The 14,832-nt window shown below is 40.4% G+C and overlaps 1 protein-coding gene across 1 annotated transcript in view; it reads right to left on the reverse strand.

The window, feature by feature from the left end:
* Positions 1–5,394: 5,394 nt before the first annotated feature.
* Positions 5,395–14,832, reverse strand: part of hp1bp3 (heterochromatin protein 1, binding protein 3) — a 29,219-nt gene continuing 19,781 nt past the window's right edge. The window contains exons 7-12 of the mRNA XM_068017531.1: positions 14,050–14,204; positions 13,126–13,216; positions 12,464–12,623; positions 10,425–10,536; positions 7,152–7,289; positions 5,395–6,625 (exon numbers count right to left, since the gene is read on the reverse strand). Of these exons, the coding sequence (XP_067873632.1) occupies positions 6,349–6,625; positions 7,152–7,289; positions 10,425–10,536; positions 12,464–12,623; positions 13,126–13,216; positions 14,050–14,204 (933 nt within the window). The 3' untranslated portion in view covers positions 5,395–6,348. The remainder of the gene's footprint in view (positions 6,626–7,151; positions 7,290–10,424; positions 10,537–12,463; positions 12,624–13,125; positions 13,217–14,049; positions 14,205–14,832) is intronic.

The following is a 14,832-nucleotide window of genomic DNA, read 5'->3' on the forward strand; positions in this document are numbered from 1 at the left end:
TGCAGTTTCTCCAGTGCCTCTATATCCTTTTTTGTAATGTGGGTTGGAATTGTATGTTGGGTGGGAGGCCCCGCCCACCAGCCAGAAAGTTGGGGAAAACCTGCCTCTAGTGGGCCTGGGGAGTTATGCCAGGATTTTACACTCCCCAGGCCCTTAATTCTTAAATTCCAGAAAGCTTGTTATGGAAGGATAATGCTGGAGCCTATATTCACTCAGTTTCATATTTATTGTGCTGAAAAAAAGGGTGACAAACATGTAGCTCCCCACTCAAACCCTCCACCAGTCTGAGTGTCTGCTTAGAAGTGCTCAACTAAGACCCCAATTAACACCCTTCACCTGCATATAATCAAACCATTGATACACAATTAGCAGATTAACATTAATCAGACTTGCACAGGCCCTACACCTGAGGCAGGAAGCCCCGCCTCCAGGAGCTGACCAATCAGCAGGCCAGCCAGCTAGCTCGAAGTCCCAGCAGCACCACTGGGAGCGGTGACTACTGCAGGGACTGCACCCATCCAACAGCAGGATCATGGACATTGGCCCTGAAAGAGAGGTATGTTTTGGGGCCTCATCCAGGGGGTGACACTATTTCAGTAGGGGCAGTTGGGGCTTTGTGGTGGGCCATCTGTGGGCACAGGGTGTTTGATCAGGAGGGACTCCCCAGCCCACAAGGAGGCCACTAGATTTAACCTGGCAGCCTTCTGTGGGGCCTCAGCCACCCGCTGGCCACTGGCAAAACACCACTGGCGGCAGGAGGCCCTTACGTGGCCTTGATTGGCTTAGGGCAGGGAGGCCATTTCTCGCCACTGCCACCCCTGGTAAAATTGCATCGGGGCAGCAAGGCATTGGGAATGGCACAACCCCCGCACCCTCCCCAGCCTGATCCGGGGTAGGGGGGGCCAAAAATTCCAGCCATGGTATCCAGAACAGTATGTAGCACTCCAAGCATGGGCCAACCAAGGTTCAAATTAAGATTAATATAACTTCTCTGCTTTGCAATGCTATCCTTTGTTCTGCTGAGCTCCCTCTTGTACTAAGGTCAAATAATCCAGCCACTCTAATAGAATATATTCACATCATTTTAAAGACCTCAATCCCTAGAGAGCACATCCTCATATCTAAGTGCAATAAGACGAAGTATCATTTTAGTGGTCTTCCTCTGGCCCTTCTTCAGCATCTGAAAACTCCCAACTGCATGTGAGGGGACCAAAACTGGGCAATTACTCAAGATGGGGCCATCCCTGTGCCTTACAATGGTTGTGTTTTTTTTTTTAAAAAGCATTTCACTTCAGTAGTTACATCTCATACTCCAGACACTGAAGGCATTGTCCTTGCTCCGTTGTCCTTACTATTGCCAAATGTTGCCTTATCCCACAACATAACTACACGCAACGAACAGAAAAGTGACGTGGCGTGGACAGACCAACTGGTTTTAAATAATTAACAGTTCCTGAAAATGAACAGATTTTCTCATGTGTCCCTTGTTTGCAAAGGAGTTTATTCATGATGGGTACAGTTCCACAGTTTTACTCTGAACAGGTAAATGGTCTTTTATAAAAACCCCAGCTTTAAATTGTTGGCAGGAAAAAGTTATTCTAAACATATTGAAGGGAATATATAATTGTATTAAAGGTCCACAAAATTCAAAAATATTTGATTTTTAGCTATTAAATAAGACTGCCAATTTGAACCAAGATGTAATAGGACATCCATAGCAAATTAAAGCCAGTTTATAAGGCAGTGCAATTTGACTGTTGCATTTTAAGATCCAAAGTTTTCCCACATAAAAATCACTTGTCAGGTAAATTCCAATCTGTATTTCAGGCTGCACAAGGTACTAAAAAAAGAATCAGCCTCTAATTTATCAGAAATTTGATTGCTAATAATACCACACCAACCGCACTTCAGTCAATGACTGAATTATATAATATCAGTGAGCATAAATTTGAGCTATTACAAATTGGGTTTGTGGTAGACAGCAGGAACAAATAATTGAAATCCTGTTTAACAGCAGAATTATATACAAAGGGAAAGCTAACATTGAAACGAGGTGATCAGAACATTCCACCACATACCTTGAAGAATAAAGTAATATCAATAACCATAAGCTAAAAGGAAAGCTAAAATATATTGGCTTTATAAACCCTTTTTCAATGTTCTGCAGGAAATAATTGTTACTAGTCTACATTTAGGCAAATTTTCCTTATACTGGTGGACCAGGTTCCACCAGAGGCAGGTTTCAGCTCTTTACCCAGAAAAGGCAGGAGCAAGCCTTAAGAGACCAACAGTAATGGTGAATTTAATGCAAACCTATTTACAGTAATACACAGCTTGAAGCTGCGACAAGGAAAAGGACAGGGATAACTTGGTATAAGTTGGACTGATGCTGTTCCAACAAGCATATCAGCTGGTGACCAATAAGCAGCATGCAGTTTTATTCTGCCATTTTCATTTGTTCAGCCTCTACAAAAAAAACCCGAAGATACCAAATTACAAGAACTGCTGACGGCCCTCTATAAATCTCCTACATCAGACCATCTTGATGTAGCACCAATATGTACCCATAAACTTGAGTCACTGGTGCAAGAAAATAGTGGTTAGTGGAGGCACTCAATGTTTCAGGAAGTGCCTTTCTGATGCCTTCAACAGCAACTCTCTGCATATTGGTTCAAAACAAATGAACTTTCCCCTTCTGGTTGAAACTGCTATCTTACTGGACTGTGGCTCAGAACCATACCTAGAAGTAAACTGAAGCACTTAACCATCGGAGGAACACTTGCCAAATTGTTCCATGAAGAATGTCATTTAGTTCAACTGCAGCATTGATTTAATAAGCACACAAGAGCCGCAACTAGCACAAGGAACTAATTCATGTAACTTATTCAATTGTCTCACTTGACGTCATTGTTACAATACTAAGTTTTTAGAAGTGCTTTGACTTTAAGGTCCTGTGATTTACTGTTCATTAAAATTAAGGGGGAAAAGAAGAGTAGCTGGCTAGTGACTGGATAACCTCAGCATTGTATTTAACTTTTCTTGTGCTCTGAACTACTTGTTAATTCCCAGCAAACAAAATGCCAAATACCAATATTAATTAATGGGCAAGTATTTCTGCACGAACACCATAAGATTATGCAGACAGACTGAAAGTTGTCGAAAACAGCTGATACTTTTCCAAGTGTATTAATCACTTTGGAAAGGCATAAAATGACATTTACATAGTAACCCATCAACAAATGCAGAGTATTAATAAGTACTGAGTGGTGAACGAATTCTATTAAATTAGAAATATGGAGCCAAAAATAAGTACATCACTTTTTATGATTAAAGATTAACATGCTCCATCACAAAGTAGGTACAGAATTCTGCAGCAGCTCAGGAGCAGATGAAATATCCCTTATTTATTCTGTTGAATAACCCCCTTTGTTGGAACAGAATTCATTCAATTGCAGTTGTTCATATAATTAAGCTACATCTCCATGCTGGACAAAACTGATGTTGTTTCAGCAACCCACGTAATTCTTTATGCGTTTACCATAATTTATCAGTCATTCCTACCCTAAAAATAAATGTCATCTTTGTTGATTACTTTTGTTGTTTTACTTGTTCACCTCACTCATAACTGACCTTTTGTTGCTCCAAATAGCTTCAGCAAAACATCCAACTTAGGCTCGAGTCCAATTAAAGTAATAATACAATCAAAATATTTTTACATTGCATTATGTCTCCAAACTACAATTTATCAGTGTGCCCATTCCTTAAGTTTATATACTGGTTATCTTTTTATTGTATTCTCGGCAAAGGGAGATGCAAGAAAAACACTGACTGGGCAAAGTACTCTGGAGGACACAGCTCATGGGATGGAAGGACCATTATGAGGTCAGTGTGCAGTCCAGCTGAAACTGGGCCCTGCCAAAACCTTTTTCCAGAATGCACTGATAAGTAGGATTTCCATGACAAAACCTGATCCAGAGTGGACAACATGCACTAAATTTTGGCAAGAGGAATGTGACAAAAAAGGTACGAGTGACTAGTACCTTCAAAAGGTAACAGAAAGGAACAAGCTGGGTTAAGACCATCTGGAAGGCTCAAGCAGAGATGAGAGGCTGTCTACCTGAACAGAAGGGCAACAATGGGCAAACAGCGGGGTCTTGTCGCATATATACCAGCACTGGTTTTATCAATTATGTTGCATCTGATTTTTTTTAAAAAGCACAGCAACAGAAACAATCCCAATTTATTACAAGAGCTAAGTCTATGCACCTTTTTTCATACCAACTTAAATGTAAAGTATGTCGAGCAAGAAAGAGGATGAATTTCTTTTCGATCTGTTTAGGCCTTGCTGGACTATATATCTCAGCAGATACAGAACTCCAGGCTTGTCTGATTGGAAGGCAAATGGAACCTCCCACACAGTAATAACAGAATGAAGGTGAATCTACATTCTTCCACATGTCTACTGCAAGCTATTGCTAAAAGAGAAGCCTAATTCTATGCCAAATAAGGCTTATGAATTTTGTCCCATTGCATTAAAATTGATTAAGTTAATGTGCAACTTGTTAGGCTATCTTTTAAAAAAAATCTTAAGTCTTAGAAATTCCTTTGTCCAGTTATAATGGAATCTGTCTTTGTAAACTGTTATTACACCCTCAGCTCTGCACCCCTGGCTCCACAGCATATTGAGAAACTCCCTTGTTCCAACAAACTCAACTCTTGCACTTACTAAATTATTGTAAATTTGGTTATTTAACTTAAAAACAGTATTTTATAAAAATAAAGGCAAATCTCATTAAAATGGGCTGAATGTCTTACCCACTAACACCTTTAGACCAGACATAATCTCGACCTCATATACGTAACATTACAGATGGTCACAAAAGCAAAATACTGCTGATGCTGGAAATCTGAAATGAAAACAGAAAATGTTGGAAATAGCAGATCAGGCAGAATCTGAGAAAGAAACAAAGTCAACATTTCAGGTAGACGACCTGGTGTTGTTGGCGCAAGATCACTGATCTGAACTGTTAACTGTTCCTCTACAGATGCTGCTTGACCTGCTGAGTGTTTCCAGGATATTCTGGTTTTATTACTAGTTTTAATAAAACACTGGAAACAGAAAGCCACCTTTTCTAGTTTACTTTTTTTAAAAAAAAGGAGGGTAGAAGGGGTAAATGTCCAGCTGTAGCCAATCTGCTCTCTTTAGTGTTTTTGTAGAGTGGTAGATACATAATGGACTGAAACCACTTCCAATTTTTCCTCATCACATAAAAAGAATGCTCATTTGAAACTAAAAGCACTTCAGCAGTGATGGAAAACCAAGGCTACCTTTTCTGCAACAATTCATGTGAACTTGTGGGCAAGACCAGCTATAAATGATTGTTGACAACAATGTACAATGTACAGTATTTTTACTAAGTGAGACAATACAGAAAAAAGCTTAACAAAATGGTGCAGCATGCAAGTACTGTACTTCAACAAATCTGACACTAATGCAATTATCAAAAAGAAAAACAGAGTAGCAACATTCATCAATACACAAAGTGTGTGCAGGGCAATTTCATTACACTGATCTCCAATACAAATCATACAGGGATTTTGAACAATGTTAATGAACATAAGGTAATACCTGACCTTAAAGGGTAAAGACATGCCAAAAGAATTTGCTTTCCATCTTCACTTTTGGAATTTTCTCCTTTAGCTTTTACGATGCAATTTTAGGCAGTAACGTCTAATCTCATTATTCTATGGCATAAATGAACCTTCCCCAAGCAGTGTTCCCTTTAAAATTTCATTGTGTGGGACCAGTTTTGTGAATGCACGTTACATTTAAATTTTTTGTGCGGTATTTAACAGAACAAGGCTGCTGGGTACCTTCCAGCCAGCTGCGCATGTACACAGCGGAGTGGAAACACTGTCCTCAAATAGTGCAGGAGGAATCCATTTTCCCCCCAAAATGTTTGCATCAACTATGGAGATCAGATATTACCTTCTTTAAAAGATTACAGCAACTAATGAATTTCCCAAAATCATGATTTTCATTTAAATCACCTAGAATTTTTGTTTGCTCCCCACTTAAAAGGTAAAAACGGTGTGTGTTGCCTACAATTTTGTCTTACAGTCACACACTTAAATATAAAGTGTTAAAACCCATTAAACTAATAAAAACCTTCTTGAAACAAGTTGCTGATGTCCAACAGCTTATCTAAAATAGCATTCTACATAATTATCTAAAAATAAGTTTCTACTTTTTCTAGGTTAGCTGCAGAAAAGTATTGTGTCACGTGGCGTGTTTCAAATGACAAAAAACATGCACCACCCAAGAAAAGCATTCCAGCTTTGCCTTTGTTACTTTCTCTGCCTCTGTGAATGCCTTGTGGTGGTCTTGGCAGGTCCTTTCACCTTCTTTGGGGTTGCCGGAGACTTTTTAGGAGACGCACGCCGAGGCTTTTTAACCGCTGCTGGCTTTTTGGCCAACTTCACTGGCAAAGGCCTGGACTTTTTAGCTGTTTTTTTGGATGGTACTTTCTTTGACGGTGTGCTCCTCTTTACAGCGAATGCTCTCTTCGGCTTGGCAGTTTTCTGTTTCTGCAGCTTCGCCTTGGCTCGTGGAACTGCCTTGTGCCTGCAGTAAATGAGAAAGATTGAATAAGCAGCCTGCAAACTGCAGTCAAATGGCAATAACACCTTTACAGCTGATATATTGCTGAGCAACTACTAATGTTATGTAATTGTACTGAAAGTTTAAAAACCATCTTTCACTTGCCATAAGCATCGCTTAAACATCTGTCCCTGGTTACAGTTCAACCGTAAACTTTCAACACCTGTTACTATTTTAGGTTTCAGGTACATACTCTTTTGTCAGCGTTCTGACAAAGGTTCAATACCCTTTCTCTTTCCAGGTGCAGTTAGAACCTGCTGCGTACTTCCAGTAATTCCACTTTTTCAGATCTCCAGTTTTACTTTCTTAGCTGACACTTCTCCCCTATCAAATGCTGGTGTGGACTCCACAGCTTTGAACAACACAATCAATGAGCTGGGTACGCTGACGAGTAGACTGACATTTGTTTATTATACACAAGTCTTTACTTTGGCAGAAATTTACATCCTCAAAATTAAAACCGTTTTAGTTGTAAACATAACTCATGTACCTTCTTTTTTTAGAAGGTGGCTCATCATCAGATTCTTCCTCTTCTGACTCTGACTGCTCTTCACCCTCCTCCTCAGATTCTTCCTCAGATTCCTCCTCCTCTTCCTCATGCTGTTTTTCTGGGAAAAGCACACTCGGACTAAAGAAAAATGGTCAGAATAATTAGTCATAACTATGGCATCTTGCTTAACACCAAGAAAGCTTGGTGCCAACATTTTTTCTAGTATTCTAAATGGGAGAAGCCTATAACAGCTTGGGTTATCCTGCTGCTATTCAGTTAGACAACAGGCTATTGCAAATAAGGATGATCAAATGATTTAAGAATATTTACAGTTGTATTCATAAAGACCCAAATCAGCCTCATGAAGAAATTAAAATTACAATACCGTAAAGTAATAGCTTAACATTACCATTATTATTAAAGAAGAACATAATAGGAGCAGGAGTGGGCCATTCGGCCCCTCAAGCCTGCCCCGCCATTCAATAAGATCATGGCTGATCTGCCCCAGACTTCAACTTCTCTTTCATGCCAGCTCCTCAAAGCCCTCAACACCCCGATATTTCAAAAATCTATCTACCTCCTCTTTATTAAGAGCATAAGAAATAGATCACATCAGAAAATAAATGTACTGTTTATTTAACAAAACTAACTAATGGGTTGTCACATCTATTGCACTTGCTATTCCTCTTTCCATACAATATAAGAGAAATGTAAGGACTCTGTTCCTTTAACAAATTAACTTCATTTTGGTCTTTCCCCATCTCAAATATACAAGGCTTCTTTTTGAATCGCAACATTTATTTGTCTAGGAAGGCAGTTGATAGATAGACTTCCAAAATAACTAAGAATGTAACATATTTTAAAGTGAACAGCTCCAAGCAGCATATTAGAAAGAATGATGTGACAGGATGGGAAGGAACAGTATATATGCACGTCAGGTTTGAAGGATGCAGGTGAATAAGGTAGTCAAGAAGGCATGCTTGCCTTCATCAATTGGGGCATAGAGTATAAAAATTGTCAAGTCATGCTGCAGCTGTACAGAACCTTAGTTAGGCCACACTTGGAATATTGCGTACAATTCTGGTCGCCACACTACCAGAAGGATGTGGAGGCTTTGGAGAGGGTACAGAAGAGGTTTACCAGGATGTTGCCTGGTCTGGAGGGTATTAGCTATGAGGAGAGGTTGGATAAACTCGGATTGTTTTCACTGGAACGACAGAGGTGAAGGGGTGACCTGATAGACGTTTACAAAGTTATGAGTGGCATGGACAGAGTGGATAGTCAGAAGCTTTTTCCCCCAGAGTGGAAGAGTCAGTTACTAGGGGACATAGGTTTAAGGTGCGAGGGGCAAAGTTTAGAGGGGATGTGCGAGGCAAATTTTTTTTTTTTTTTTTTTTTTACACAGAGGATGGCGAGTGCCTGGAACTTGCTGCCGGGGGACGTGGTGGAAGCAGATATGATAGCGACGTTTAAGAGGCATCTTGACAAATACATGAATGGGATGGGAATAGAGGGATACTGACCCCAGAAGCGCAGAAGGTTTTAGTTTAGACAGGCATCATGATCAGCGCAGGCTTGGAGGGCCGAATGGCCTGTTCCTGCGCTGTACTCTTCTTTGTTCTTTGATTACCTACTGTGGATAATTTTGCATTCATGTTGTTCAACCTACACAAACTGGCATATACCAAAGTAATACCAAAACTAGCAGCACTAAATGGATGAGAATGGAACACATCATCACTGAAGCACTTGCCCGGAGCTGTCAGATGAAGACAGAATTGCTGGGTCAAAGCACCCAATTACTTCAGGAAGCTCCAAGCAAATACTGAACTCTACAAGTTGGCCCAGGAGCTGCCCATCACTAGGTGGAACAATCTACCTCCCCCCACCCCCACTGATGAATGCTGCTATATAATTGATCACCATAAGGATAGACTTTCTACTATCAAACTTGCTAACCTGCCAACAGCTTCGGTTGCTGTACAGGGTTAACCTCAGGCAAAACCGGTTCAAGCCTGGGCTTTATATAGGTGTAACTGCAAATGATTCAACACAAAAAATGTCTTGTCACACCAAAACTGGAGACACCAATGTAAACATCTGTAAAAGGTCCTGCCATATATCTCAAGAAATTCACTGCAGTTGAACAAATGGTGTTCCCTCAGAACATCTGAACGTAGGGGCTATCAGTCTGTGACTTAACTCTGACAAACTTGCTAAATCAGGAGGACGATCAGCTTGAGTCGCATAATCTTTGCCAAGGAAGATCACATATTCAAAAAGTGTAATCAACATGATCCACTCATGGTGACTGCTGTGGACCCACTGAAGGGAAAGGGAACTTTTTAAAAAGTCCTAATCATTGCGATATGTCAAAAAGAGCAAATATTGACTATTCGGTTCATCATATACATGCCGGCTCTCTGCAAGAGCAACTCAGCCAGTCCCACTCCCCCGTGGCCCTGCAAATTTTCTCTCTTCAGATAATTATCCAATTTCCTTCTGAAAACCACAATTGAAGCTGCCTCCACCACATCCTCAAACAGTGCATTCCAGATCCAGTTGCATAAAAAAGATCTTCCTCATGTCGCCTCTGGTTCTTCTGCCAATCACTCTAAATTGGCATCCTCTGGCGCTCGACCCTTCCGCCAATGGGAACAGTCTCTGCCTATCTGCTCTGTCCAGATCCCTCATGATCTTGAGTATCTCTATCAAATCTCCTCTCAACCTTCTCTAAGGGGAACAACCCCAGCTTCGCCAATCTATTCATGTAACTGAAGTCTCTCATCCCAGAACCATTCTCGTAAATCTTGCTGCACCTTTTCCAAAGCCTTCACATCCTTCCTACAGTGTGGTATCCAGAATTGGATACAATATCCCAGTTGAGTCTGAATCAGTATATTCAGCGTAACATTAAAAATGGTGATCAACCGTTGGGATGGTCAACTGTCAAACTGAAAATGGGAGTAAATGAAATTGGATGTTGGAATTGCCAAAATAAACTTTTTAAAGACACTCTGCAGAAGTGATACCCCCATCTGATGACTATCACTACTTGTATATGGAGGTTCAATGAATGAGAAAGTAGTGTTTTTAAATATGAAATCAACCATGGAAATCATATTTGCTTAACTGAAACAGAATGCCCACAGAAAATGGCCAAATAAGGCTGTGATCAGAAGTCACAGCTGAGACAAGCCTTTTGACCAAAACTGTAAATGTTAGCACAGTATGGGATGTGTTCTAAAATGTTTTAATTAAAAGCTTCCTTGCCTGGGGTAGAACGGGAAACAAAGTTGAAAGGAGCCACTGAATCCTTTCCCAGAAATCTGTTCAATCCATCCGTTTTTTTCACATCTCTGCAGAGTTCTCTTCAGCATATGCACTGGAAATAACGGCACAGGACACTCATCAAAATAGTACGGTTAAGAGTCAACATTTCCACACACATTTTGGTTACAATAGCAAGAGAGAGAAAAAAAGTACAGAAGAAATCTTTAGTTTCTGCATCCCAAAAATTATATGGCTTTTGTCTAGTTTCAACCCCACCACAATGCAAAACATGATCACAAGGCTCAAACTTTCATGATCAGATATCCTTAATATAAAAAAAAATCAGCATGGAATTAACTTCCGTACAGATTTTATTTCTAGCACTTGCTGCTCTGTAGAGAAGGAACCCATTGTAATCTCCATGCCTCCTCTTCTTGACCAGGCACAAATTTAAAAACTAAGAGTAAAATCACTGCATTCATTTCAAAAATTGAGTTTGATATCTCAATATCAGACGAGACATCATTTGGACTATTGTGTACCTTTCTAATACGCCTATCTCAATAAGGACATTGCGACTCTGCACAGCAGGTTTGTCCAATATACGGATGGAAAGTGTACAAGGTTGCTCCTCACCCTAGCCAGGTGTCTGAGAATGAAGATGAGAAATTTCCCATTGTCTTCTTGCAGATAGGCTTTAAAAATCAAAAATCACTAGTCAGTTTCACAGCCGACAGCTGCTGACATTTTAAACAGCCGTTTCCCAACTTCGGACGGATTTGGGGTTTTTCAGCAGGTTCCAACTTTTTTTTTTTTTAAAAAGCCTGTCTGAAAACCCCAAATATGTCCGAAGTTGGGAAATGGCTGTTGCAAACGTCAGCAGCTGTCAGCTGTGAAACTGACTTGTGATTTTAAAAAAACTGACCAACCATCTACTGAGCGTTCCCACTCTCTACAACTGCCACCGGGGGAGGGGGCGGGGGACAGGTAGGGTGAGAGGGAGGGGGACAGAGAGGAGGAACAGAAAGTGAGGGTGAGGGGTGGGGGGACAGGGAGGGTGAGAGGGGTCGGGGTGGTGGCGTGTGAATGCGAGGGAGGGTGGTGGTGGAGCACAGAGAGAGAGAGGAGAAGGAGGAGGAGTGATCAAGATCACTTCTGACAGATGGACATCTATCCGAAATACTCTGCATCGCTGCAACTGTGCAGGCAAACATTGACTACTTGCGCTAGGAAGAAAATGACAGGTATCTCATGAAATCAGTGTCCAACATATTGAAGAGAATAAGTCAATAAATCAGTATTCTCAGTTAAAGCTTCTTCAGAAAATTGTACATCGGTTGTTGTTTTGATTAATACGAAGGTAAATTTTTAATGCCTTTATCTTTCAGAAATTCTCTCAGGCCTCCTATGCAAGACAAAAATTGTAATGTGCCCCCCCCCCATGCGTAAAGGTTGGGCAACCCTGCTATACACAGAGTGCATAGAGAAGCGCAATGGGGATAATCCCTGGCCTAAGTGCATTGCACTATGGAGGAAGATTTCATGCAGTGGGTTTCCTTGAGAGACAAAGACTTAGAGGGGACCTGAGTCAGGTCTTTCACTGTATTAAGGGCATTGATAACATGCAGGTGGACATCATGTGATGGGGCCTGGTAGACCAAAGCAGGGATGGGGGTCTGGATATGCAAAATACTTATTTTACACAAAGGATAAGTGACCCGTGGAAGAAACAGCACCCCGGAGGCGGTAGTGAAGATCAGCTCCTTGCCTTTATTGTACACAAGATGTTGTGCACATTTTAGAAAATGAGATTAAAGCAGAGGAAGGTAAAATTTCAGGTAATAACCAATGAGTTGGGTCTTCCTGGGTGGCGGGTGCACAGCAGCCACGACCAGGAAAAGCTCTCACTGCTTTCACAATTAAGCTATCCGTTTCCAGAACAGATATTAAGTTGGATCTCACAGACAACAAGTATTTTAAACATGTTTTTACTGAAGTGATACACAAATTAAAGATGTAAAAGATAGTGCGTGACTTACTCTGGAAATTAGAATTTGTTGCAGGCACTTTCTCCAAGACATATTTTTTAAGAGCTGTTGTTGAGCAGGTTTTGGGTTCATTCATGGCAGTTATGGCACTAAGGATTGCATCCTCAAATGGACCCCCACTTAACAATGGCTTGTCTCCAGTCTTTTTGAGCTGCAACGGGAGGAGATTTAAATAGTAAATGTGATCTTAGAAAAAAATGGACCCCGGAGACTTTTACAAATAAATGATCTTTGCATCCATCAAACTTCCACTCAGTACTGCAGGTGGAACTAAGGCGCAGACTTCTCCCTGCTGCTCAGACTTTGAGAGTTTATGTATTTTAACAGATCCAACTGCCAATTTTCATTTCCCTCAAGTGGATCACTATTGCAAAGTGCTCCATCTTGTGTTCAAACTGAGAACTGCCATGGGAGAAAAATAATTAAAATCCCAGATGAGATTTACAACTAAACAAATGCTGCCAGGATGCTAGACTCCAGTAACTTATTCTAACTAGTTAACAGAATTCCAACCCAAGGGACAAAATACTCAGTATGATTTCCAAACACCTGCTAAAAGTCCATTTCAATGCAGCAGGATCATGTATATACCCCAAACTGCCAATGACACTGACCAGACCCCACTGACCATGTCTGGCATCTACAATACTTACCTGGAATGTGCCCGATGCTCCCTTGCCAGTGATCTGTTCCAGCTGGCCCTTATCTACAGCTCTTTGCAAAGCCTGTTTGAGTAAATAGGGCCTGAAAATCAAGCACACACAATAAAATAACTCAGTGTGAGGAATGATTTATAGCACTTGCACCAATCAAGTTATGAAAGACACGGTAGCCACATCTAATTAAAAGCATTAATGTCTTTCAGTGAAAAGAATTCACTGATCAGCTTACTTTGTATTTGGAAAATGGCAGATATCTGAGGCCAGCTCCTTTCAAAATCTAATATACAGGCATCATTCTTGATCATCAGTCGCTTGATTTCTATTTGCACTCTTCTCAACTTGACTGCTTAAAGGGAGGGTGAGAGCGAGAGCTCAGGACAGTAAGAAAAGGATTGGTGGGGGGTGGTGAAGAGAAAGTTAGAGAAATAAGAGCGAAAAAAAGAAAATTGATTGGGGAGATTGAAACCTCACAATTTGAGCACTGCTCACCTTGTACCCATAGGCCAAAGAATTTTTTTGCCATATGGATATTATACAAATATCATTTCTGCTCTGCCTCTCCTTTCCCTAGTCTTCCTCCTACATTTACTACCATTTTATATTTTAAATTGAAGCTTACTCCTCCTCCTGTGTCTCTGTGGACTTATTTTCCATTTGAGCAAAACCCAAATTTCTGAAATTCAGTTCAACTGGTTGAAACCAACATTTTTCCAACCATTTAGGACAGAACATTAAAGTTTGACCTGGTTACATCACTCAAGAAATTGGCTAACTTTAAGATCTTTGGTGACTGATCTTTGAGAATGAAAATCAGATCCTGATAAAGAATTGGTAATCTACAGGCTGAATCTCCAAGCAGGGATTTAGCATACTTCACATTGTTGTAGCTTTGGGCAAGTATACCAACATTCATACCTGCTCTCAGCATTCAGTTTGGGGTAATATTGAAGAAGATACTTCTTGATAAGACCATATGATGCCTCTTTAGGTTCACATAGCTTTGTGAATGCCAGTGGTAGAGCATCCTCCAGTTTTATTGGCTGCTCCGTTGGTCCAGATGAAGTGGTTCTCTATTAAAAAAAAAGGAATAGGCTTGATCAAAAACAAGAGCTTTTTGCAAAAAACACTTGCCTTCTGTACAGTCCATATTAAGTTGGCTGTGCCGAAGTATTATGCAGGTTTTGAGGTGATCAAGATCCTACTCCAACTGGAAAAGCATATCGATGTACTGAAAACTGAAAAAAGTTGTCAATATGGCGATTAACTGAATTAGTAAGGACTCTGGCCAAGAAGCTTTTGAAAAAAATTGGCAAAAAAGTTCAAGAAAAACTCTGCTAATGCCAAGGAGAAAGTCCATTCAAAATATGAAAGATCATCTAAATCTCACCAATTAAAATTTCCCAATTCTGAGCCAAAATAGAAAGGAAAATATACCAACAGTAATAACTGAATGAAGCGCTATTCAAAAACTCACTTCCAATGGCCACCTCTGAATACATACCAAAATTCAAGTTGTTGCTCTCGAAAACTTGACGGACATTTTGAAATCTTCAGTTAGATTAAGGCATGAATTTTAGCAGGACTAACACTATACAGCAATAGAACAAGTTAACTCTGCTCAGAATAAAATTTCACATCTTTTCTTAAGTTTGGGATTTGGAGTGATGGCAATCCCTCTTTGGGCACCTACATGAATAT

This window comes from Heterodontus francisci, chromosome 37, assembly GCF_036365525.1.
Source record: "Heterodontus francisci isolate sHetFra1 chromosome 37, sHetFra1.hap1, whole genome shotgun sequence".
Lineage (NCBI taxonomy): Eukaryota > Metazoa > Chordata > Chondrichthyes > Heterodontiformes > Heterodontidae > Heterodontus > Heterodontus francisci.